Source organism: Montipora foliosa, chromosome 7, assembly GCF_036669935.1.
Source record: "Montipora foliosa isolate CH-2021 chromosome 7, ASM3666993v2, whole genome shotgun sequence".
Lineage (NCBI taxonomy): Eukaryota > Metazoa > Cnidaria > Anthozoa > Scleractinia > Acroporidae > Montipora > Montipora foliosa.
In genome coordinates, this window is record NC_090875.1 from 27101980 (window position 1) to 27128479 (window position 26500).

The 26500-nt window shown below is 39.7% G+C and overlaps 1 protein-coding gene across 2 annotated transcripts in view; it reads left to right on the forward strand.

Moving 5' to 3' along the window:
* LOC138011628 (stabilin-2-like) overlaps positions 1 to 9873 on the forward strand; it is a 100918-nt gene extending 91045 nt beyond the window's left edge. Inside the window, exons 65-72 of one of the 2 annotated variants that reach the window (XM_068858735.1) lie at positions 703 to 834; positions 1850 to 1993; positions 3421 to 3528; positions 4417 to 4503; positions 4922 to 5002; positions 6279 to 6321; positions 7201 to 7239; positions 8006 to 9873. In XM_068858735.1, coding sequence (XP_068714836.1) covers positions 703 to 834; positions 1850 to 1993; positions 3421 to 3528; positions 4417 to 4503; positions 4922 to 5002; positions 6279 to 6321; positions 7201 to 7205 — 600 coding nt within the window. In that variant the 3' untranslated portion in view covers positions 7206 to 7239; positions 8006 to 9873. The remainder of the gene's footprint in view (positions 1 to 702; positions 835 to 1849; positions 1994 to 3420; positions 3529 to 4416; positions 4504 to 4921; positions 5003 to 6278; positions 6322 to 7200; positions 7240 to 8005) is intronic. The other variant, XM_068858736.1, reaches the window with a different exon arrangement.
* Positions 9874 to 26500: the final 16627 nt, after the last annotated feature.

Genomic DNA, 26500 nt, shown 5'->3' on the forward strand with positions numbered 1-26500 from the left:
CTCTGCTCCGTTCTTCCTATCTCTTATAGGTATAAAAGTTCTTAACTATTTCAACGTTTTGTGATATGATCCATTTCTGGCTCTTCATTATTAGATATTGCGTCTCTTCTTCGTTCTTTCCAGTTAAATGTTCATTGAGATCATTGTTCAAGCTCTGGTGGTATTCTGCTAGGAAATCAAAAACTACATTTACTTGGTTGACTTTGTAATCAGGGTATTGTTGTTTAATACCCGTCCTTAACTCTCTGTATTTGTCTTGTTTGGTCTTCCACCTATCTGATATCAAGCCTATACCGCAAACCGTTCCTTCGATGAGTAGCCATACCTTCTTTTCTTTGTCCATTACTGCTATATCTACTTTGTTGGCGTTGTTTTCCGGCTTTTTCTCCATATGGAATTCAATGTTCCAATTTACTATATTATTATTATTATTATTATTATTATTATTATTATTATTATTGTTATTATTATTGTTATTATTATTATTATTATTATTATTATTATTATTATTATTATTTCGATGTGTCAACATCTAAATCCCTCGAGTATAAAAAGCCTATAACTTCAGTGAACGGTTGGGTGAGGTTCGACTCTTGTTCGGGTGCTCGCATTTTTTTCGAGTGTCCCCGAGTCACCCCGAGTCACTGCTGAAAAACTATCATCTCTTCATTTGCTAATTTCCGTATTGTTTATATGACACAGGACAATGACTCTGTTGGCCGCGGTGCCATCGCTGGTATTATCATTGCAGTCATCTTGGTAGTGCTCTTACTTGGCTTTTTGTTGTACAAATTGAAGAAGAGGAATGCACCTTCGGGAGCCAAGTATACAAAGGTAACAATGACACGAGCGGTCAGAGTTTTTCTTTGTCCTTATGTGGGCCCATTTCCATTAGTAGGGCTAACGCTCACATGGTTCATATGCATGGGGTACAAAACTAGCACTTCTCATTACACTCTAATCAGTTAAGTCTGTAAAAATTTGTTCGTCCCGTTTTCACATCAGGGGCCCGTTTCTCGAAAGTCCCGAAACTTTACGGGCCATTTTCGGGTGCCACGATTCCCTTTGTATCTCAAGAATGAAGAGGATTTGAGTCGTCAAACTTCACAGTTATTTTGCTTTTTGTTGCCTTGAAAATCATGTTAAAAGTTCGGTATTCTAAAACAAGCGGTTGGCAATTTCAAAAGTGGCTTTTCGGGCCCGAAAAGTTTACGGGACTTTCGAGAAACGGGCCCCAGGGCCCGAACCCGGACCACTCGCTCCGGAGTCGTGCGCAGTAACCATGAGGCCACCGCTCCTACCACCAATGATATACAGAGGTAAAATGGGAGGATAAACCCAAGCACAATAGAGCCGAGTCCTATTCGATCTAGTAACATTACAGCTTGTAGCCTGCGTAGCATGGCGGTTTTGGTTGCTAAGTAATAAAGGCGGGCGAGGGCAGAAAAACCGCGAGGAGATTGGGGCGGGAGCAAGTTTTTATTTTTCTCGCGGCTTCGCCACTCGTTCTCGCGCGCTTCGCGCGCGAATTTCGCGGCTTCGCCGCTCGTGCGCCCGGCTCGACAAAACCGCCATGCTACGCAGGCTATACAACTTGTAAAGAATTGCGCTGTGTAGACGATATCTGCATCACAGTTTGCAGAATGGTTTGATGAGATGAGGAAAAACGTGAAATGGCCAACATTAGATTTTTAATCCTTTTCCGGTGTCCAATTGACTGACCTCTTCAACCCATTTGCTGTCGAGTTTTAGTTCTATCCTACCGACGAAATATCAAAGTTTTTTTTTGAACCAATCGCAAATCAAAAAGCACTGGATCATAACTAAGTTGCTTTCTTTTTTCACTTAGAATGTGGAAACCGTAGAATTCCACAACGAAGCTTACGGCGGCGCCGGCGTTATTTCATTTGATAACGTTTTATACGATAATCTTGACCCAGTCTTGATGCCGGCACTGGACTTTCCAATCGACGACAAGCAATCTCTACCACAGGTTAGCTACTTATTTAAGATTGGGTGGGACGGGTGAGTGAGGAACCATTGTGGGAGGGGTGGGGGGTGGGTTGAAATTTAAGTCATTTTTCCTGCGTTTCCGGTGCCCTTTCATTCGCTCTTGCAGTCTCTTGGCCTGATTGTAGTTTCGAATTTTCAGCTAAATAAAAGATTCCCTCACAGTCAATGTTCCGTCGCTGAATCATCTTGGCTCTTTGTCACTCGTTCTCCAACACCACACCGGGCCCAACCATTTGTCAGAAGAAAACTGATGTAATTGGAACAACGGAGAATAGTTTGGAGAAAATCTTACAACAACGTCTATTACTAAGGAACAGGGTCCGAAATTGCGTCTTCCTGGTCGCCAATGCGACTAAAATTTAGCACTGGCGACCAGAATTTCAGAACTGGTCGCTAGTGGGCGACAACCATTAAGTTCAGAGCCGTTTGCCAACAGGTGTCTTTCTTTTTATCCTGCCGATGTCTTTGAAATAAAAGCGAAAGGAGTTTTCCCGTTAACTACCTCCATAACTTCGCAAGCCGCCACGTTTTGGTTTTGCGGTTTCTCATAAAATACGTATTGCGGGCGAAAAAACAACGACTCAGTAAAGAGATGCAAGGGACTGGTACGAAGAACGTGGCAAGGTAACAACATGGAGGCCCGTGTGCGAGACAACGAGACTGGTTTTCCGTGACTGAAATTTTCAACAAACTAAGGGGCAGATGGGTTTCTTTATTACATTCGAGGTCGGATTCATTTTCTCTCCAAACTGTCTGCTTCGGAAAGCGAAAAATTATGCTTGACACACAGACACAAGACCGCGCGGTCGTTGCTTTCTGGTATCCATAAAAAAGTTCAAAACGTGCATTTTCAGGCGAAAATTGTTGGCGACCACAATTTGCCATCTGGGGACTGAAAGTTTTTAACAAGTCGCCAGTTGGCGCCCATAGAAAAGAGTTAATTTCGGACCCTGCAGGAATCACCTTAATATGAGTGTTAAGTATTTATGAGTCAATGAGTCAACGAGTTAGTGCAGTTAATTAAACCATAAAATAAAAGCTAAAATTTCAGAGAGTGCTTAGGCCTAATCACTGAAACGAGGGCTTAGGCTTAATAAACAAATTATTGCTATATTGGCTGTGAGTCTCATTGAGTCATGACTCATGACTCATTGACTCATTGACTCATTTGACTCATAAAACATGCGTTCTCCCTTAATATTGGCACTGTATTTTGGTATGCATTTCTGGCCCCAGTTGTTCAAAAGATGGATAATGCCATCCACTGGATAAATCACTATCCATTGGATAGTGCAATTGGTTTTGCTATGACTTATCCACTGGTTAGTGATTTATCCGGCGGATAGCGCTATCCATCGTTTGAACAACTGGGGACTGATTTTTTTTGTTTCTTGTACTCGTTTGTAGGATCGTGCGATGCAGCCTGGAGGCTTTGGTAATCCGATTTACAGCGAAGGTATTGATTCGGACTCTCAAAAGCATATCATGGATCAATTTAGTGGCACTACGAACCAGGTATGCCCTTGCTAAAGGATTTTCCTGCGCATGCGGCGTTGCGCCCATTTTAAGTTCCTGTCTGTTGAAAGTAGCCAAGCCAACTGGTTGCCTGAGTCCTGCGAGTTGGGGCTCTTGCGGTTTTCAATTGAGTGTCGAAAGTAATAAGCGAATTACTTTGGTTTTGCATTACTTCACTCAGTGATTGGTTCAAAGTTCTTGCGCCACTTTTTCAACCAATCAGAAGTGAAACCCAAACTAATCGTGGCTCGCGCGTGCACATTTTCCCGCGCTTTGTGTCGGTTTACTGGTTTACTGGATTGTCTCCGTTCTTTTTGATTGGCCAAAGTAATAACTTTGGCTTTGGTTTTACGACACTCGATTGAAACTCGCTCTAATCGTATTGTTACATCATTCTATATTTATTTTAGTGCGTCGAGAGTGTAAACATATGAACCAGCTTTGAAAGCTATATGTGCTCTTAAAAAACGAAAGAAAACAATTATTTTACAGCAGTAAACTAAGAACTGCTTATGTTGAGAAAAGCTCCTCTAAAATGCCAGTTAATTGCTGGTATTACTAGTGGATTCAATCACATTATCACATTAGACCAATCAAAAGAGCGGTGTTAGTTTATTATTATTATTATTGTTATTATTATTATTATTATTATTATTATTATTATTATTATTATTGTGATTTCCTTGGTTGATCATTATTGGTCAGAAAGATTCGTGCTATCTTCTCAGCCAGTCATAAATAAAGTGAATTATTCCTTTGTCCGTTCGATCGTTAGTTCATTCTTTCAGTCAATTGTTTTTTTTTGTTTGTTTGTTTGTTTACCATTTATCCATCCATTCTTTCATTCATTCTTTCGTTTTCCCATTCCTCCATTTATTGTTTTCACAGGGTCAAGCCCAAGATCTTTTGGATTTTGAAAATCCAGGATACGGGTTACAAGAAGGTGGTGCACTGGACAGACATGGCTCAATAAAGGTAATACCTGTGTTGTTGCAAGGTATCCTTTGCAAAGTCGTCTTCGGTTTTAGGATATACAACGAATTCTCGCTAAGTCTTTGAGTTTAATATAAATTTGTGTTTGATCTTTGCAGTAAATTAAAAAGAGAGGCTTATTTTAAATACTATACGGTACAGAACGTTGACTGTCGACCATCTGGTAAGCTTAGAAACGAAAGTGGTCAGAGAATCGTTCCCGGAGGGGTTGGGGGGGGGGGGGGGAGATGGAAGCTAAGTGGCTCCATTCAATCAGTGTAAAAACATCATAATGCCGTTGAAGTGATTGGAAAAGCATTTCGTGGCTGAGTTACCTCGGTTGCACGGAAGCTCCTTCCGTAGAACCTTGCAGCAAACGAATATATCCACCAATAAAAATTGGTTTTTTTGGTTCTTTCAGGTCTCAAGTGAAGAAGGAGTCAAAGAGTTTGCCAACCCAATGTTTAAAGACACGACCGGTGCTACTGTGGTTGGTCGAAAGGTAGAATAATCCCCATTGTTCATCGAGATATTCACATATGATTTTAAGTAATCACAATAAAATCATTTTTTTCCCAACAATTAAATTTATTTCACCACAAGGAGCATAACTTACAAATTACTTACTTTCCTTATTCGACTGTACTTACATTATTGACAATAAGATACTTAAGATACTGAAAAAACAGTATTTACACTACTTACAATACAAAATACACAAAACACTAAATACTACTTACAGATGTTGTCAGAAAATTGCATTCACAACTGCGAGGATCATAGCTTCACTTGGTTACAGATGTTTGTGACTACTCGCAAACATAGTACTAGCACCTCAGAAGTGCTAATGGTCAGGAAGGAGGAAGGAAGCAACACCACATATGTGTTGGTCAGAACAGAGCAAAGCTTGTAGAAACAGCTTCAATTCACGAGATCATTGAGGAGCACGATACCTAAAACCGGAAAACGTTAGATGTTAGATGCTTGTTTCCATTCAATATAGAATCGTTGCTCAACAGTTGTTAGGCATAATTCGTTTAAATCATGTAAAAAAATTCTGGTATCACCGAAAAACTATCCCGTGGCTTCCATTGGCTGTGAAAAAGTCGTATGCACACAGCGGCGTGAAACCAGATGCCATTGCGCACCTAACATATTTGATTGGTTTTACCAGCTCTGTTTTATTTACAATTCCTAGTTTTTCTTTGTGCGAACTTTTTGACGGCAATATGGTCCGGTGATGTTTCTCGTGTACTGGCCAGGCTTAAAAGTAACTTTTCCTACAGGACATGAGCTGCCGGATTTCGTGAAATTCACGACTTGGCTGTCGATTTCACCGCTTACCAAAATAATCGAAAGGCCCTTGGAACGAGTATAATGTTCAGTTTGAAAACCACTGTTCCAATTATTAATAATTATTTAACCTTAGAGCGAGTTTCAATTGAGTGTCGTAAAACCAAAACCAAAGTAATTACTTTGGCCAATCAAAAAGGACTGAGACAATCCGGCAAACCAATCAAAGCTCGAAGTAATTACACGTAGCCGACACACTTCTGATTGGTTGAAAAAATGGCGCGAGAACTTTGAGCCAATCACTGAGTGAAGTAATCATAAACCAAAGTAATTATCTAATTACTTTCGACGCTCAATTGAAAACCTCTCTAAAAGGAAGAAACTAGATAGTTCCAAAACAATGCAGCTTTGTTTTGTACCCAATCGATGCATGCCTGTATTCTTATTTCTTAATTTAAGTTTGCTTTCTTTCAATACTCTTACAGCTGAAGCTTGATTCCAATTACCTACCAGGAGGAGAGGATACTTGTAAGTGATTTAGATTTGCTCTTTTTATGGGCAAGGAAACCCTTCTTCTCTTTTGTACTACACTATATATCGGAATAATTCCATACATGCAATCTTTAAAAGGTACAACCTCAGAAATGAAATGCCTATTTCAACATCTCTTGAACTTAAGCATTTTGATTCTACCAGATACCAGATTACTCGGCAAACGTTGTAACTTTTTAAACTTTCTTTAATGATATTTTACCTTTTATGCACCTATATATGTAAATAAGGACGAATTTTATCAGTGTAGCCAACCGGTTTGTTAAAAGCTAAATACCCTGACACTTAAATAAAGTCGTCTGTAATACTACTATTACTATTACTACTACTACCACCACCACTACCACTACAACTACCACTACCACCACCACCACCACTACCACTACCACTACCACTACCACCACCACTACCACTATCACTACCACCACCGCCACCACCGCCACTACCACTACCACCACCACCACTACCACTACCATCACTACCACTACAACTACCACCACCACCACTACCACTACCACTACAACTACCACCACCACTACCACTGCCACTACCACTACCACTACCACCACTACCACTACAACTACCACCACCACCACTACCACTATCACAACCACTACCACTACAACTACCACCACCACTACCACTGCCACTACCACTACCACCACCACTACCACTACCACTACCACTACCAGTACAACTACCACCACCACTACCACTACTACCACTACCACAACTACCTAGGGAAGAGGTGAACTCACACATGCCATAAGAACACTCTTATCTAATTTACTCTTGTGCTTTAATACTTGTTTTGTTCTTCTTCGTAAAATTATATTCTTTTGTGTTTAAATTCAGGCTGAGTGCCGCTCATTTGGGACAGTAATGGATTCAAAGGTTGGTAGTCATAATCGCTTTTCCTAAGCCTGATTTTCAAAAGCAACACAAACAAGCACAAACAATATACACACATGCATTAAAATTGTCATTAAAAAATCCCAGGGGTGGGGGACTTTGCATATGAAAGGCGAGGATGCTCGTCGGAAACCTTGAATTAAACCCCTAAAAGAGACCAATCTGGGCGTGGCCCAGGCTTTTTTGAACCCCTAAAAGAAACCATATTTAAAACATATGAAATAGTTTTTTTACATTTATTTGCGTGCAACCCTAAACCAGACTTTGACGGCTATATAGTGAGACCAAAATCCAAAATTTACAGCCACGAGCATCCCGGCCCCTTTCAAATGCGAGTTCCCCCCCCCCCCCCCCCCATAGTCAAAAATGTCTGTTCTCCTAGCACAAGGTGCTAACAATCAAGACGCCACTGAGTCTGTATATGTTTTATTACTTACGCATGCGTAGCTTTTGAAAACAAGCCCTGAGACCTCACGTTGCCAATTTTTCTGTTCATGTGACAGAGAGGATATGAAATTTAATGTCTGACCTGCTTTTTGCTTTTGCTTTTCGTTTTCTTTTCGTGGCGATGTTTGCCCGCGGGATAGCCCGTCCCGATGTGCATCTCCCTGGCCCAATCCCGCAGGAGCAAGTGATCATCCCAAGATATTTGTGTATCATTCTCACATTTGCTCACTTAGGAATTTTATCCTGCTGACGTTTTTGCTGTTTCTGCTTATTGTCACCGTTTTTTTTTTCTTTTTTCCAGAATGTGCCGAAATAATCAGAGAACAGTGCTAGTTAAAATGCCAAAAAGTCTTGGGATTTTGTTACCGTTTCAATTAAGATAATGTTGTGTTTGCGCTTTATTTTACTAGTAAGGTTTCACTGTAGGTTCTTTTCATATCGATCAAAGGCTTGTCGTTTTGCCTTTTTACATACCCTTGTTTAAGTCGAATTCCCGTAAGCAGGAGCCCATGACTAGGAGCTTCCCAATGCATTATATCCTTGGGTCAACCCTTGCGCGTATCTATGTATTTTTAGAACTAATCCTTCAGCAAGAAACTCACATTTACAACAATTTACATCAATTTGCATACATCGTTTTTGCTATTTTTTATCTTTGTTCCACAATAACTTTATTCTGATTGGCCATTCTAAACAGTGTGTGCAGAGCCGAAGAACTCGTGGCGTTCTAAAAATAAAAAGATACGAGTACAGGTTGACTCATAGGGCTTGTATGGGAGAGGCAAGCTCCTACTCGTGCGCTCCTGCCGTAAGGCATCATCGCACAGGCGAAGAGGCGGACGAAAACGCAATCAGGAAGAGGAAGGGAAGGGACACAGGCTCAAGGCAAAGTAAATTTTGCTTTTGGTCTTCTTTAACTTTCGTCTGGACTTCAAGAAATAACAACAAGAGCACAAGCGGCTACGCAAGTTGAGGCAAACGCGCATGCGCACTAATTTTACTTGCGCTACTTGCCTCACGTGAGTAAGTTGTTTGTGTGAATGCCATCGCGCTTGCATCTGTATCTCATCACCGTTAAGAACTTGCCATAAAGATCCAAAATGATTCGCGTTTGAATTGGCACATCCTAAAACTATTCATGAGTTTAAAATAGTAGAGGCTTTCTTGCTGTGTTGCTATCATATTCAATCGAATTATTTCATGAGTTTCTTACCTGCTTTCCAATTTACATTTCTGAGAAGACCCACATCAATAAACGTGGAAATTTTGGTTTGCGAGACAGTTAAAAGCTAAAAAAAACTCCGCAAGCACTGGCAAATTTAAAAACTAATTCAAACCTAAAGCGAGTAGGGTCGTCTCCTAACGGACTTCTTGGAGTATAACCATTGAATTGTTATTAACAACAAGGACTTTGCGGCCCTTATTTAAGATTCATTTATTTGTCACTCAACCCGGAATGAAAAATTGGAAAAATCTTTAGGGTTGAATTGTTTTTTGCATTTGTTACACCTGCAATTTTCATGAGTTGTTTTTAAATTTTCAACGTTTTTTCATCCAATGCACACGTTAACGGAAGTTTTATACGTATAGCCCCTTTCTTTGCCACTCTAGTTGTCGAGATTTTTTCTATTTGTGTTTTATTTTTATATGCTGATGTCACAATAGTTAATCTATTTTAAAGTCAATTTTGACGCTGTTTTTGTAGGAAAAATATATGTATTTGATGGTAAAACCAGATTAGGAATGTGCAGTTTGTTTTGAGATTAAACTTGGTATCTACTCGGCCTTCTCTAAGAGAAGGTCGAGTCCGAACAATGTCTTCGAACTCTTTTTAACCAATCAAAGTAGCACATGGTATTCAAACGAATAACAGGCCAAACTGAAGAGTCAGTAGCCTTTACAGCTGTAACGCGGGTTGCGCAGGTCACGTGTTTTCTCGTGATCACAATTTTCCCGCCTTTGGCGGTTACATGTTTCCCGGTCCTTGGCCAATGTGACACGTATTGTGTATTTTCGCGTCCCGCCTTTTTCCTATCAGTTTTCAATTTAAGTCGTCGATATGTTTATTCTTTAAGAAGAAGAAATGTAGAACGCACTCCAATCATTTATTAAACGCAAATGTACAATTTTCACGAGCAAAGACAAAATAAACATGCTGACATAAACAGCTTTTGAGTCTTAATAATTTTGTGAACAAATGGTTTGAAAAAAAGATCTTTGTAACACGGATACCTTTCCGAAAATGTCCTTCTGAAATGAACCCCCACGCCCTCCCGACACAAACTCAGTTACTCAACGTCTTCCCAAGGGCTCTCTCGGCCTTTAACAAGGCGGCTTGTCCCTCCCCCCCCCCACCCCCCCTTCCCTGGCTGGGTCGTACCTCTTGTTGAACACTCTATTTCATTAGCTGTATAGTGTCGCGCTTCCAATTGTTTTCTGTGCTAAATCCATTGTTATCTTTGTTCGTTCTATTGTTCTTTTGGCCAATCCTGAAGCCCGGTCAATGAGGTACGACACTTGCGGCTTGTCGGGAGTAGTGTTGAAAGCACAAAAGACCCTGGGTACGAAGTTGGGGAAATTTCCCGATGACTCCAGCATTCCTTGATTTATGAGCCGTTATGACTACCTTAAACCCATTGCAAGCTTCTGTAACTCTGCCCATTAAAGCAGAGAAAGCCATCCCATCGGCATCATTTGGAAAGCGACGTAAATTGCGTGGTCTTTTTTAATGAAAGTAAGTTTTTATTGATATCTTAAGCAAACTTAATTCCATTACAGATATTATGTACATCAGGGTACTTTAATGAGAAGGTTTTTAAACTCGGAGAAGCATTGTGCAAAGTATCTTTTCGGGCATATATCTTCACAAGAGGGCAGAGGGTTCAAGTTGTACGCTAACCTATAACCCATGGTCGATCTGCAAAACACAAAGAAATGAACTTAGACAACAATTCAGACGCCGTCTAGGAAGATCCAGTAAGATTAGAAGTGCCGACCAACACAGGAGTAGAAGTCACTATTTTTGAAACGACACTGCGCTAAGAACCAATGATCCAATCAATTTTTTGCGGAGGACACACAAAGGGCAAAGAAACCTGCTTCTCGTGCGGCCGGGCCACTTGTTTTTTGTCATCAGGCCCATTGATTTGTGACTCGAAGCGCCTATAATCAAAACCAAATGTGACATCGTCTTCTCCTGTATTGGTGGCTCGACCACAACAGATAAACGCTCCCAGATTGTGCTCTATAGCTGATGTTGATTTGCATAAGCGAGAACCGCGCAACACGAGCTCGAAACGAAAGAAAAGGAGGGAGGACTGGCACTATTTTCTTCCTCCGTCGCCTTGTGCATTGCGCATGCCTCGCAATTACCTAAATGGAGCACCTGTTATGCTGTCATGTAGGCTGACTCAAAAATTCTGCCGTACAATCTTACTTAGATTTTGGGGTAATAGAGAAGGCTACGTTGTCATGTTGTTCCTTTTCCACCTTTTGATTAATCAGTGGCTTTTTAGGGACTCAATTAAATGCCAAAGAGGTATTTCCGAGCGAAGATTTTCTGACGACAAAGTCATTTTCTTGTTGAAGTATATAATGCCATATTTTTTGAGGTGGAGTTTACCTTAACAAAATGGCAAAGACGCACCAAAAGGGGGTGATCCTCTTAGCCTCGATTTGAAAAAGAGGCTGGACACTGGACTGGTCTATAAATAATTCAATAAATCATTTATTTTAATACGTCGCATCTGAAGAATAAATCAGGAATATCAACCAGTGCACGGCATGGCTGAGTTCTTCGTCATAAAACTACATCAATTTTGTGCTTGAGCTAAGCGTGAAAAGAGGCGAAGCGCAAGCGAATTTCGAGTGCAAATCTCCCTTCAGTCTCATGATCTTTTTTTTACTAAAAAATTATGTCATTTTCCAGACAAGAAAAAAAAACAAGGCTAGTGCACATGTGATTGACAGCAAAGAAATGAGATGTAATATCAAGTCCACATTACAACCTGGTTGGCAATCAAACAGGTTTCAATGGTGCTCGCGCTTGAAGAAAACAAAAGGACCTTGACAAAGTTACGATTCACAACACAACATCTCGACACGCCCGCTTTCTGTCTTCGCCAAGGGTGATCTAAATATGAAGATACCAGTCAGGAATTTTGTAACTTGCGTTCACGAATATTCAAACCAGAATAGCATTAATCCACGACCGTTTAAGTAATGTAAAATGGTCTCTGAGGCTTGTTCGTTTTCGGTGCAATTAACAATAAAGGAACAAGCGTTACTAAAGCCACAAGACATGGTGAGCATTATAACGCGGGCTCAAAAACTGTCAGCAGGTTCACAACGAAAAACATGCTCATACGTACGAGACCAATGACCAACTCATTCACAAGGAAAGAAAGAAGGGTCAAGTGTTCGGTGTAGAAGTAAGACCCAAGGTAAGAAAGCCGTTAAATGTGGGCTCAAATATTGTCAGCGGGTTCACTAAAAAAGGCATGCACCCCAAAACAAGACGAAAATAGACAGAATTGAAATGAAACTTATCTGTAATGAAGAGTAGGCAAGAAAGATTTCACTTTTGTTTTAGCTGGGAAACAGCGGTTGTATAAGTGTTTGCGTTATTAATTTGCTCGTTCGTTTGAAAAAGCAAAAGACTCAAAATGAGTTAACACTCTCGAAGGGCAATCTTATGAACAACTTCAGCATTTCTCTTTATCGCGGGCTCACATTATATCAGTGGAATTACTTGTAAAGGCATGCTTCACACACTTTTAGTGGAGATCAGAATTGTAGAAAGTGTTTTATTCAAACATCAGACATAAACATAGGAACATAGGTAACCTGAAACGTTCAAAGACGCTTAAGTTAAAAACAGAGAAAGAAGAAAAGTTAAAATAAAAATAATAGAATAAAAATACAAAACCACAATTTTTGATGTTCGGCGGGCTCAGAACTGTCAGCGTTTATCTCCACGATCAGCATGCGTAAATGTCTGCGCATGCTCAATACGCAAGAGTTTCATTTTATTCTGGGGTTTATCTCGGGTTGACACAAGACAGGAATAACTGGTCTAATATCCAAAACATTAGCAATATTGGTAAGTTTTAATTACGTTTTTATATTGTCATTGTGTTAGGAACTGTTCTGTTTACTCTTAAGAGTGCAGCGGTGCTTACTTTTAGTCGCAAACATACATTAAGTGTTGTCAAATACGGCTAAATAATGACATTCAAGTTTCGTTGTGTATGCGTCACATGAAGGCTTAAGGAGACAACTTGTGACGTGTATACAAAGAACCGCGAATCTCATTATGCATCAATAGTGAACAAGTATGCACACATAACCCTATTTCGGAAACAGCGCATAGTTGGAGCAAGCGCTCTTTCGAGTGTATTTCACCCTATAAAAAAGTAATTCAGCAGTTTAATTCAATTTATGATGCCTGGTGAAATATTAGATTTCAAAACAAAATCTTTTGTCAGCATGGATTTAGCCTCTTTTACGATACTGTCTGCACTTTACCGATGCATACAAATATGCCTTGATGTTATGCACGCATTGCAGACCTATGTCTTTATACTGTGAATTTTTTCAGCATATAGGCGCGGGCCAATGAAAATTATGACGTCATTGTTCATTGTTGGTTCCTGTATTCTCATACATTATTCATCAAAATATGCAAAATACTTCATTTTCAACGTGGCATTCGTGGTGTGAGGACGTCTTTAAGTTTGGCTCACCGCTCTGTTTTCTGAACGAGACTATGGCACCTATTTTCAACAAATGGAAAGGAGCAAGTCTCTTCGCGCTTTATTTGCAAGTAAGTATTATCTGTCTGGAGTTTTTCCTTTTGGCTAAGTCCAACAATGAGTGAAGCAAAGAACGTTATATCGTGAAGTTCAACATGTGCTTTCAAGTCGCTTTTCACAAACGCACCGATCAGTGTTGCAAAATAATGTTACCCTGATAAAAATTTTTCGTTTGTCGATTTCTCCCATTCATTCATGATATAGAGTAAATATTAGCCAAAATTTTCGTTTGGATTTCGCGACATAAACTGTACAAGTTAAAATTCCTGGTACAAGTGCAGTTAAAATTCATAACGTCCAAGTGCGAAAAAAGTCTATATCGTTAAGTATGCAAAGAATCTCGAAGCTTACATTTTACACTGTTTAACGTATCTCTCATCATTTCTATTCACAGGAAAATATCACTCACGAGAAGACTCGGAAGTCGGAAAACATTATCGCGAACAATATGGCAATTTTAAGGTACGTATTACTATTAGGAATATCGGTGTTTAGAAACGCGCACCTTTCATTTAATGTGTTTAAAAAATAATTCTAGTCTCATATGATCAATTTGTCTTATTTTTTTCAGAGAATCATGAAATTCGACATCGACTTCAAGAAAGCTAAGAAAACACATATGGAGGAATCAGTGGACGAGTCGACAAAGTTAAGAACTTTATTACTTTATTGTATCTCTAGAATTCTTAATGGTGGCTTAGTAACTTGTGAAAACTTAGTAAGAATGGAGTCGCTGTCAACTCTCAAGAGGAACGAACATGGCTCATTGGACAGTGTGGATTTAGTTCAGCCGAGGTGAAAGTCATGCAGCACAGAGGAACGAGCAGTACTAGTTGGAGTTGGATCAGAGCCACAACAGTTAAAATATCTATTTTTTTCTAAACCACCATTAACAGCATTGAGTCGATCATGTCTTGAAACAATCGCAGCTAATTTATTTGGAAAATTGCACCTTTCCGTTCGCTGTATTTCTTACAGTCTCGTTGCGACTTGATAAATCCCCAGCCCCTTTCCCGCACAAAAAAAAATCGGGATTTGAAAAAGTTCTAAAATGATCGCTCAATGCTCACTTTCAAATAATTATTTGAAGCCTTTAGTTTACCTACCAGCAGTTTTCACATCTAAAAGGCATTGGCAATTAATATGTATATGGTAATTTTAAACAATTGGCGCTTCATTGCATCGCTAATTCTGCGATTAGTAGGCGCATTATATTAAAACTACCACAGAATAGGACGGACGCATACAAGAACAGTAAGACACAGCTACAAATACAAGACACCGACAACTAAAACTACATATATACACTTGGACACCGGTGCGCAAAAGTACATACAGACACTTAGACACAGGCGCGCAAGAGTACGTACAAACACTTAGACACAGGCGCGCAAGACATACAGACACTTATACACAGGCTCCTAAGAGTACATACAAACACCCAGGACACAGGCGCGCAAGACTACATACAGACACTCAAGACACAGGCGCGCAAGAGTACGCAAAGACACTTAGACACAGGCACGCAAGAGTACATACAAACACTCAGACACAGGAGCGCAAGAGTACATGCGAACACTCAGACACAGTCGAGCAAGAGTACATACAAACACTTAAACACGGGCGTGCAAGAGTACATACTAACACTTAGACACGGGCGCGCAAGAGAACATACAAACACTTAACAATAGGCGCGCAACAGTACATACAAACACGTAGACACGGACGCGCAAGAGTACATGCAAACACTCAGAGACAGGCGCGCAAGAGTACATACAAACACTTAGACACGGGCGCGCAAAAGTGCATACAAACACGTAGACACGGGCGCGCAAGAGTACATGCAAACACTCAGACACGGGCGCGCAAGAGTACATGCAAACACTTAAACACAGGCGCGCAAGAGTGCATACAAACACTTAGACACGGGCGCGCAAGAGTGCATACAAACACGTAGACACGGGCGCGCAAGAGTACATGCAAACACTCAGACACGGGCGCGCAAGAGTACATGCAAACACTTAAACACAGGCGCGCAAGATTACATACAAACACGTAGACACGGGCGCGCAAGAGTACATGCGAACACTCAGACACAGTCGCGCAAGAGTCCTTACAAACACTTAAACACAGGCGTGCAAGAGTACATACAAACACTTAAACACGGGCGTGCAAGAGTACATACTAACACTTAGACACGGGCGCGCAAGAGTACATACAAACACTTAAACACAGGCGCGCAAGAGTACATACAAACACGTAGACACGGGCGCGCAAGAGTACATGCAAACACTTAGACAAAGGTGTTCAAGAGTACATATAAACAGTAAGATACAGGTACGTAAGAGCAGATAGAAACACTAGGACATAAGAGTAGATACACATGGGCGCGCAAGTGTACATGCAAACACTCAGACACAGGCGCGCAAGAGTACATACAAACACTAAGCAGGGACACAACTGTATATACAAACAAGAAGACACTGACGCACATGAGTACATGAAACATCGGCGGACATACAGGATTACATCAGGAACTGCAAAACTAGAACGAGCTCTGTCCATTTTATATTGCGCATTCGTGTTTATCGCATCTTGCATATTTTGTAAATTTAAGCCTACTTGGATAAATTGCCAATATCTCCTGTGATCTCTGCTTGTTGGTTAGTTAAGTACTTAGTTAAGAGCATAAATCTCCAATGTCCAGTTTACGAAACGAGCCTTTTTTGAATGGAGTAGGATTTACTTGATTATGGCCTAAGACTGTTGAAAAGGTCAGATATTTAAGACTTTGTTTTAAAGTACTTAGAATAAAGGTCGCTCGGAGGATATATTCAAACAAGTGTTCGCTATTAATGCCGACTGAAAAGACAACGCGAGCCGAGGCCCAGGACGATTTTCAGGAACGCATAGCATATTGTTGCTGTCCATTTCCTGTTCTATGGTTGAGATCTGTCCAATACGACCTACTGTTTAGACAGCTGGCATCTGGTAAACAATGAATCTGTTAGCCATCATCCATCATCTATCCACCTTCTCACCCTACCCCTTTAAAGACGCGTGGAAACTCGTGCTGCCTGGCGCGAGACAATTGGCCTCAGTGGGAAAGTGTCTGAAGGAAGTGAGCAGCACTGACCGGTGCGATCACCTGACACAACCCAGTGTCACTCGACATCTCTCCGCCAGGTGCGATAGAGACTGTCACTGGCGTATCGATTCACAGCGCCAAAGTAGGCAATTCGAGATCAAGTTAGTAGAGAACACTCCAAACATCCGCGGCGCACCAGTGATGGTCTTTCGAGGATTAACTGCTGATGATAATGACGTCGACGACGAGGATGTGACACTGATGACGACAATGATGATAGTGATGATAACGACGACTTTGGCGACGATGAAAAAAAACACAGTACTGAAGACGAAGATGACAACGATAGACAAAGGTAGATAAAACGATGTCAACGATGATAATCACGAAGACGACGATTAGATTAGGGCTGTCCCGATTGCGTTGGGCACTTTTTGAACACTTTTCAAGCCTTTTTCAAACACTTTTTTAAATTTTTATTTTGGAGCACTATTTTTCATTTCGAGAACTCGTGAATACAAATTGGTTTTTGAGCAAAATTTAAGCCCTTTTTCACAATTTGGAAGCATGTGATCACTTCGTATTCTGAGCTAGTTGCCTGGAAGAACACTTCTTTTATGATCGTGAAATTGAATTATTGAACACACACAAAGATACATGGTTGAAACGAGTTGGAGTCAGTGTTGCGTTTCAAATCATGTCAATCCTCAAATCAAATATATATTGCTAAGGTATTTTTTGCTCGAGAATGTTAAACATCTTACTTCTTTTTATTAACCACAGAGAGCCAATTCTTAGGTAAAATTCGACAAGGGAATTATTCATTTTAGCAAGTTTTGAAAATCATTTTTAAATTTCGAGTACCTTTATAGAAAATTCAAGAAATGTTTGAGCACTTGTTCTTTTTTTTTTTTTTTGAAGCTATATTTTTGCGGTTTTTTCAATGCGACGAGGACGACCGTAACAATGATAACGATTTTTATGACAACGACGCGACAATGACGACGATGATGATAATGAGAACTACTACGACGAGGCCAACGATAACGATAACGATGACGATGTTGAAGATGGTCCCGATGATGGCAGTGATAACGCACGGACACAAAGTGGTGGATGGTTCGATCGAGTATTCTCCTTCTGCCTTCTTCTCATGCGTGGGCAGCATCTCCCTTAACAAGACTCTCGAGTGGCACCTCAGTTGGCATTAAGTGCGAACACTTTAATTCACAACGACTTTTATTTTAAGTACTCATAAAATGAAGTCAAGATGACGAGACATTGTCTCGCTGATCAAAAGTGGGAAGTTAAACAGACCTCAAAAACAAACCAAGCCGTGTTTGAAGTGCAATGAATCTAAAACATTGTTTTTGTTTTATATATCTCTACTGATAGCAACAAATCCTTTCTTCTAACCTTATGAAAATTCCTCCAGTTTAGAATAAATCTAAAGTTCTCAAAACTACAAGTCGCTTGACCCGCGGGCCGTGCTCGTGAGAGGTATGAGTCAACCCTTGATATGTCATTTGCAAACGATCTCTTTATTGCAAAGCATTTGAATGTCATATTGAGTAGACCCATGTGTTTAACTAGCTGGCCTGTGGGTCAAGAGACTGCTGGTTTTGATAACTCTAACTTTTGCAATAAAAGCGAATTTTTAAAGAAAAACAGGAAACTAAATTTATCCAAAAACGATTTTCCTGGAAAACGACAATTTACTTTAAGGTACTCTAAACCCATACCGAATTAATAACAAAAATGGCGATAAGTGAAGTAGGCTACGTTTGATCGTTTAACTACAAAATCATAAAACTTTCTATTTCAATTTCCATTTCATTTCGTTGAATTTTTTTTCCATTATGAAATTTAAAGAAAACGACCAAACGTTTAAGTTTCTAAGACATGTTTCGACAGAAACTTCTGTCATCTTCAGTTGATTAATATACAAAGGGTAGAAGTTGAATTTATAAAAAGGAAAAAGTGCTAATTATGCTGTTAACAACGAAATGTACATAAAACGTGACAATGTGAGAATTAAAAGGATAGTTTTAGATTGACATGATGTAATTCTCACATTGTAACGTTTTATGTACATTTCGTTGTTAGCAGCATAATTAGCACTTTTTCCTACTTATAAATTCAAGCGAGGTTGTTATAAATTCAATTTCTACGCTGTGTTACCTTGTTAATCAACTGAAGATGACAGAAGTTTCTGTCGAAACATGTCTTACAAACGTAAAAGCTTTGTCGTTTTCTTTAAAGTTCTGACTAGCCTGCTAGTATCAAGAGCATTATGAAATTAAGTGAACTAAAGCAAATTTCTATTTAGGATTTCCGTCCGATCTGCAAAAACGATGAATCCTTTTATGCAGCTTTAAACATTAAAATCTTTTGACCAAGTATGACAAAATACAATGATGACGAATACGATTAGGCGTTTTCCGTACTGAGCATGCGCATAAGGTTTGGAGACCGACATCTTTGGAAGTGCGCATGCTCAGAACGGAAAACGCGTACTCGTCCTCGTCCTCCGATCTGTTGGCGGCGACGACGACGGAACTGGAGAAAACTTAATTTGAGATTTTCTTTGTAACTTATAAAAGCAATCAATTGTTTTACGCAGTTTTAAACACTAAAAGTTTTGACCAAGTCTAAAAACAAATTGTTTCGTTTTCCACGCCAGATTTAAGCACTAAAAGCTCTCTATCGCTAACAGCTTAAAACGCGGCTTTTTTCACTAAATCTTTCAATTTTACAAAATGTAAAAATGATAGTGCTATGGTGGTTTCGTATAGAATCGTTAAAAGTTGTCAAAAATTTAAACTCCATAAGGTAATAAATCGCTTCACTAGGCTTGGTTTGTTTGAGTTGCCTGTTGAAGAAATTCATCAGGCTTGAAAATTCAAGAAATTAAATTACTAGTTCATTTAAGATAGCCAAAAAGAAAAAGATATTAGTGTTAACAGTTTGGATGACTGTCAGGTTGAGGTATCTTCATCAAAAGTCACGGAATGTTAATTTTGACCAACTCCGAGACATTCACCTTGTTAGACACTAAGGCACACGCGCATAAGAGTACATACTAACAGTAAGACAAACTCACACATGAATACACAAAAACACGATGGCAGAGAAACACCAGAGTACATAGACGCATAAGAATTCTTACAAACTATGAGATACATACAAACGGTAAGACGTTGGCCCATATGATGAGTACATCCAGGCACAAAGACACAGACAAGTGGAGAACGTACAAAAGAACATAATTAACTTTCTGTGACATTACCGTTTTGATAAAGAGGGCAGACGGTTATCCAAACTATCAACACTATTATCACTGTAATTTTGGCTTGTTAAATGAAATATTAATTTAATTTATTGAGTTTGTTTAACTTGGTTCAACGAACCGTTTTACTTCAAAAAGATACATGCTCATTTCTTTATAAAAGCTAGTGAACAGACATTGGGTTTTTATGCTCATTTTTGAGGAAAAGACCTTTTCTACTGGATATCAAAGGTACAGGGCATGCATAGGGCGTATTTTTCAGACGCTGCAAAATCAAATTCTTGGGTAGGTCTTTCTACTTTGCGCACTTTTTTGTTCACATTCATTGTCCAGTAGAAAGGATCTTTATCTTAAATATCAATATGGCAAGCTTTTAAAGGATTCCAAATGCAACACTAGAAAGATTTTTTAAATATAAGTACATTTTCTTGAAAGCGAAGGCTCCCGCTTTTTTGCCAAGGCTGAGCTGTGCGCATAGGCGTTTTGAGAATTTTAGGTCCTCGAATTAAGACTGGCATTTCTACACTTAAAAGCGTTTTTGTCGACATTTTCCTAGCTTGCCATATTTATTTAAGATCCTCATCGTATACATACTATCTCGAGCAAGAAGTATTGCATCGAATTGAAATTTAGCTTAGCTAGTTTTTCTTGCACGAGATGTATGTGTTTACTGGGTAAAGAATTTTAAGGCAAATCCTTTTTTAATTTTTTTGCCAAAGAAGTTGCCAGGGTAGGTTCTGTGCAAATTATGTTACATTTTCCCGCCAAAAAACTTAGAAAAAATACAGGCGCTCATAATACGCATGCGCCAACTTTTTTTAAAAAAACCAAACACATGTTCACTTTTAAGTAAGAAATAAAACCAGTATTTATTATATTGTAAAAACTACACGAATTAATAAAGTTTGAAAAATGTTTATTCAGTTGTATCTTATTTGTTGTATAAAAATAACAAGTCTCGAGTTTTGCTACATAGCAAATACAATGATTATTATTTTTATTGGGAGGGATAAGAAAAATGGAAGAATTTTTTATTAAAAAAAAAAAACGGCGCATGCGTATTTGGGACGCCGTATTTTTCTAAGTCTTTTGGCGGGAAAATTTGCCAAGGTCAACCAAGGTCACGTCAAATTAAAAAGGTCATTGTAAGTTCATTAACATGTGTCATGAGAACTTCCTTGACGGTAACCTCTAAATGATGTAAATCTTGTATCAGCAAGACACGTAGAAAGCCACCTCTTACAACAAATAAAAGTTAAATTATTGAAAATACTCCCATATTTCAAAGGGTGCTGAACAAAAGGGAAATTAAATTTAACCATTTTAGAGAAAGATTAGACAAATGCTTCTTTTGGTATTTAGATTTCCCAAATGGCTGCGCCCAGAAAACTTAACACCAAAAAAAACAAATCGAATCTTCACTAAATGTTTAAATTTATCTCCGTTTTGGCCAACGATGACAGTATTTTTAACAATTTAACTCTGGTTTACTGTAGGAAATGAGGCTTTCTACTTAACAAAGACAAACGGTACAATTTGCGCGGGAAAAAAGTGACTTATTTTTGCAAAACTATCGAGCATTTTGCCCGCTAAAGAGAACTGCAATGCAAAGAACGTGAGCGGGAAATGTACCGTTGTAAACCTGAAGCTTGCTGATACAAACAGTGCAACCCAGATATAGCTAACATACTTGAGCTTAGTAGATAAAAACAGCCTAAGGTTTTCCAGAAGTTAAAAAATAGAAATCCTAGGCCTAAATGAAAAATGCATGGCGGGCGGTCGGTCGACCAGTCAGTCAACTGGTCAGTTACAAAAATTTGGTTTTTTTTAACGAGCTGATTAAAGCAAGTTAACTACTATAAGAAAGATTTCCGAGTTGACGTTTCGAGCGTTAGCCCTTCCTTAGAGCAAATTGATGAATTACGCGTGTATGAAAAGTTCTTGGTTGGCAGTCATTGATATAACGTTTGTATAGATGAGGTTTTGGACCATTGCACTGAGAGACACATTTGTTTTCGATAAATCTACGACAAGGTTTTCGTAGCTTGGTCCCATTTCAACACCGATGATTTCTCCGTAGTAATAGTTGTCAACAAATGAAAAACAATTGAGTGTCTCAACAATTCAGTTTCCAAGCTGGGTTTTTTAAAGGTACGTTTACAACAGGTTGATCCAAAAAATAATAATTCAAGCGCTTGAAGGCCTTCTCAATGTTATGGATGTTATGTCCGTAACTACAGTAAATTCCAGGTGCATTGGTGCTATCTTTGATGAACGACGATAGTTGCAATGATTTTGTCTCAATACTTCGAGATTAGTTGGGTGGGGCTTGGGTAGCTACATTTTGGAAGGATAAGAGTACTTGGGTTTGAAATAATGATAATGATAATGATAATGATAATGACGATGACGATGACGATGACAATGACATTTGGACTATAGTTTAGTTTTGGTTTGGTTCCTTTCTCAAGGTAGGAAGGTAGGTAGGAAGGTAGGTAGGTAGGTAGAAGTGAGATCTTTTCAACCACAGTGTGTTGAGAGTGACGACACATTTTGCTCAGACGACTGGCTAAGGCTCGAAACGTCAAATCAGAATCTTTCTTACGGTGGTAAATTTAGATTTATTCACTCGTTTAATAAATACAACTTTTCCTCAGTCGGTCGGTCGGTCGGTCGGTCGGTCGGTCGGTCGGTCGGTCGGTCGGTCGGTCGGTCGGTCGATCGGTCGATCGGTCGATCGATCGGTCGATCGATCGGTCGATCGATCGGTCGATCGATCGGTCGATCGATCGGTCGATCGATCGGTCGATCGATCGGTCGATCGATCGGTCGATCGATCGGTCGATCAATCGGTCGATCAATCGGTCGATCAATCGGTCGATCGATCAATCGGTCGATCAATCAATCGGTCGATCAATCAATCGGTCAATCGGTCGGTCAATCGGTCGGTCAATCGGTCGGTCGGTCAATCGGTCGGTTGGTCAATCGGTCGGTCGGTCAATCAATCGGTCGGTCAATCAATCGGTCAATCAATCGGTCAATCAATCGGTCAATCAATCAATCGGTCAATCAATCAATCGGTCAATCGGTCAATCGGTCAATCAATCAATCGGTCAATCAATCAATCGGTCAATCAATCAATCAATCAATCAATCAATCAATCAGTCAGTCAGTCAGTCAGTCAGTCAGTCAGTGAGTCAGTCAGTCAGTCAGTCAGTCAGACAGTCAGTCAGTCAGTCAGTCAGCCAATCAATCAATCAATCAGTCGGTCAATCATTCAGTCAATCAATCAGTCGGTCAATCATTCAGTCAATCAATTAATCGGTCAATCATTCAGTCAATCAATTAATCGGTCAATCATTCAGTCAATCAATTAATCAGTCGATTAATCAGTCGATTAATCAGTCGATCAGTCAGTCGATCAGTCAATCGGTCAATCAATCAATTGGTCAATCGGTCAATCGGTCAATCGGTCAATCGGTCAATCGGTCCATCGGTCCATCGGTCCATCGGTCGATCGGCCGATCGGCCGATCGGTCCGTCGGTCGGTCGGTCGGTCGATCGGTCGATCGGTCGGTCGGTCGGTCGGTCGGTCGATCGGTCGGTCGATTGGTCAATCGACCGATCAATCGGTCAATCAATCGGTCAATCAATTGGTCTGTCAGTCAATCAGTCAATCGGTCAGCCAATCAATCGGTCAGCCAATCAATCGGTAAGACAATCAATCGGTCAATCGGTCAGTCAGTCAATCAATCAGTCAATCAATCAGTCAATCAATCAGTTAATCAATCAATCAATCAGTCAGTCAATCAATCAATCGGTCAGTCAATCAATCGGTAAGACAATCAATCGGTCAATCGGTCAGTCAGTCAATCAATCGGTCAATCGGTCAATCGGTCAGTCAGTCAATCAATCAGTCAATCAGTCAATCAATCAGTCAATTAATCAGTCAATCAATCAGTCAATCAGTCAATCAGTCAATCATTCAATCAATCAGTCAATCAATCAATCAATCAATCAATCAATCGGTTGGTCAATCAATCAATCAATCAATCAATCGGTTGGTCAATCAATTAACAGGCCATTCAGTCAATCAATCAATTTGTCAATCAATTTGTCAGTCAATTAATCGGTCGGTCAATCAATTAATAGGCCAGTCAGTCAATTAATAGGCCAGTCAGTCAATCAATCGGTGAGTCAATCAATTGGTGAGTCAATCAATTGGTGAGTCAATCAATCGGTCAATGAATCAATCGGTCAATGAATCAATCGGTCAATGAATCAATCGGCCAATCAATCAATTGGCCAGTCAGTCAATCATTCGGTCGGTCGGTCGGTCGGTCAGTCAGTCAATCAATCGGTCAGCCAATCAATCAATCAATCAATCTGTCAATCAATCAATCTGTCAATCAATCAATTGGTCAGTCTATCAATCAGTCAATCAATCAATCAGTCAATCAATCAATCAATCAATCAGTCAATCGGTCGGTCAATCAATTAACAGGCCAGTCAGTCAATCAATCAATTGGTGAATCAATTTGTCAGTCAATTAATCGGTCGGTCAATCAATTAATAGGCCAGTCAGTCAATCTATCGGTCAGTCAATCAATCGGTCAATCAATTGGTCAATCAATCGGTTGGTCGGTCAGTCAATCAATCGGTCAATCATTTGGTCAATCAATCAATCAATCGGTCAATCTGTCAATCGGTCAATCGGTCAATCGGTCAATCGGTCGGTCAGTCAATCGGTCAGTCAGTCAATCGGTCAATCAATCAATTGGTCAGTCTATCAATCAGTCAATCAATCAATCAGTCAATCAATCAATCAATCAATCAGTCAATCGGTCGGTCAATCAATTAACAGGCCAGTCAGTCAATCAATCAATTTGTGAATCAATTTGTCAGTCAATTAATCGGTCGGTCAATCAATTAATAGGCCAGTCAGTCAATCTATCCGTCAGTCAATCAATCGGTCAATCAATTGGTCAATCAATCGGTTGGTCGGTCAGTCAATCAATCGGTCAATCATTTGGTCAATCAATCAATCAATCGGTCAATCGGTCAATCGGTCAATCGGTCAATCGGTCAATCGGTCGGTCACTCAATCGGTCAGTCAGTCAATCGGTCAATCAATCAATTGCTCAGTTAATCAATCAATCGGTCAATCAATTGGTCGGTCAATCAATCGGTCGGTCACTCAATCGGTCTGTCAATCAATCAATCGATTGGTCAGTCGATTAATCAATCAGTCGGGTGGTCGGTCAGTCCTTCAGTCAGTCAGTCTTTTTTTTTTTTTTTAATCACTTGGTTGGTCAGTCGATTAATCAATCAGTCGGTTGGTCGGTGTGTCGGTGAGTCGTTCAGTCAGTCAGTCAGTCAGTCGGTCAGTCGGTCAGTCGGTCAGTCGGTCAATCAATCAATCAATCAATCTATTAATCAACCAACCAATTAACCAATCAATCAACCAATCAATCAATCAATTTATCATTCAATCAATCAATCAATCAATCAATCTATTAATCAACCAACCAATCAATCAATCAATCAACCAACCAATCAATCAATCAATCAACCAATCGAGCAATCAACCAACCAACCAATCGAGCAATCAACCAACCAACCAATCGAGCAATCAATCAGTCAATCAGTCAGTCAATCAGTCAGTCAGCCAGTCAATCAGTCAGTCAGTCAATCAGTAAGTCAATCAATCAATCAGTCAGTCAATTAATCAATCAATCAATCAATCAATTAATCAGTCGGATAGTCAGATAGTGAGTCTGTAAATCAGTCAGAATCAAAGAGTCAATGCAGTCCATGAATCGAACAGTCCATAAATCGAGCAGTCCATGAATCAAGCAGTCCATCAACCAGTCAATCAAGTAATCAGTCAAGTAATCAGTCAAGTAATCAGTCAATCTATCAGAGTAGTGATCAATTTTCATAAGTTTACAGATAGTTACGTTGGTGCTTCTGTTTGCAGTTTTATGTAGTCCTTTAATAAAGATTCAATTGTAATTTCAAATTCAGTGCAAGTGTAAAAAATTGAGTTGATAAAGTTAATTAACAGTCGTTAGAGAGATGTGTAAGCTGATATTCACAATTGCAATGGTAGAACAGTCCACAGTTACGTTGAGAAAATAAATGTTAAGTTTGTGGTCGTCAGGTCATTATTCGAACTGTCTTAATAGCGTTGATACGTAGTCCGAATCAAGATCAGTCAATTAGTGGTGTCAGGATGATAATAAAATGTTGGTCATTAATTCTCCGAATGGCTCCGTCAATTCCAAGAACGCTCATCCCATCCCAGGGCATGTCTTGTATTTTTTTCCACTATTGCATGGGGCATATGCCAAATGGGTCAACCCAGAGGTGAGGCAATGTCAAAAGCAACGCTTTCTGTCGAATTCTAAAAGAACTGTTCCTTATGGTTTCGTTGCTTTGGTAACTTTGCTTTTCTAACTTTGTGATTGCTCCAAATATAAAAATGAAAAAGAAAAGAGTCGTTTGAGAAAAAACGGATCCTACCCCCTTCAAACCCCAGCGTCAACATGTACAAAGATATTCCAATGCTGGGCGAACTGTTGTTTCCAACTGCGAATATGGAAC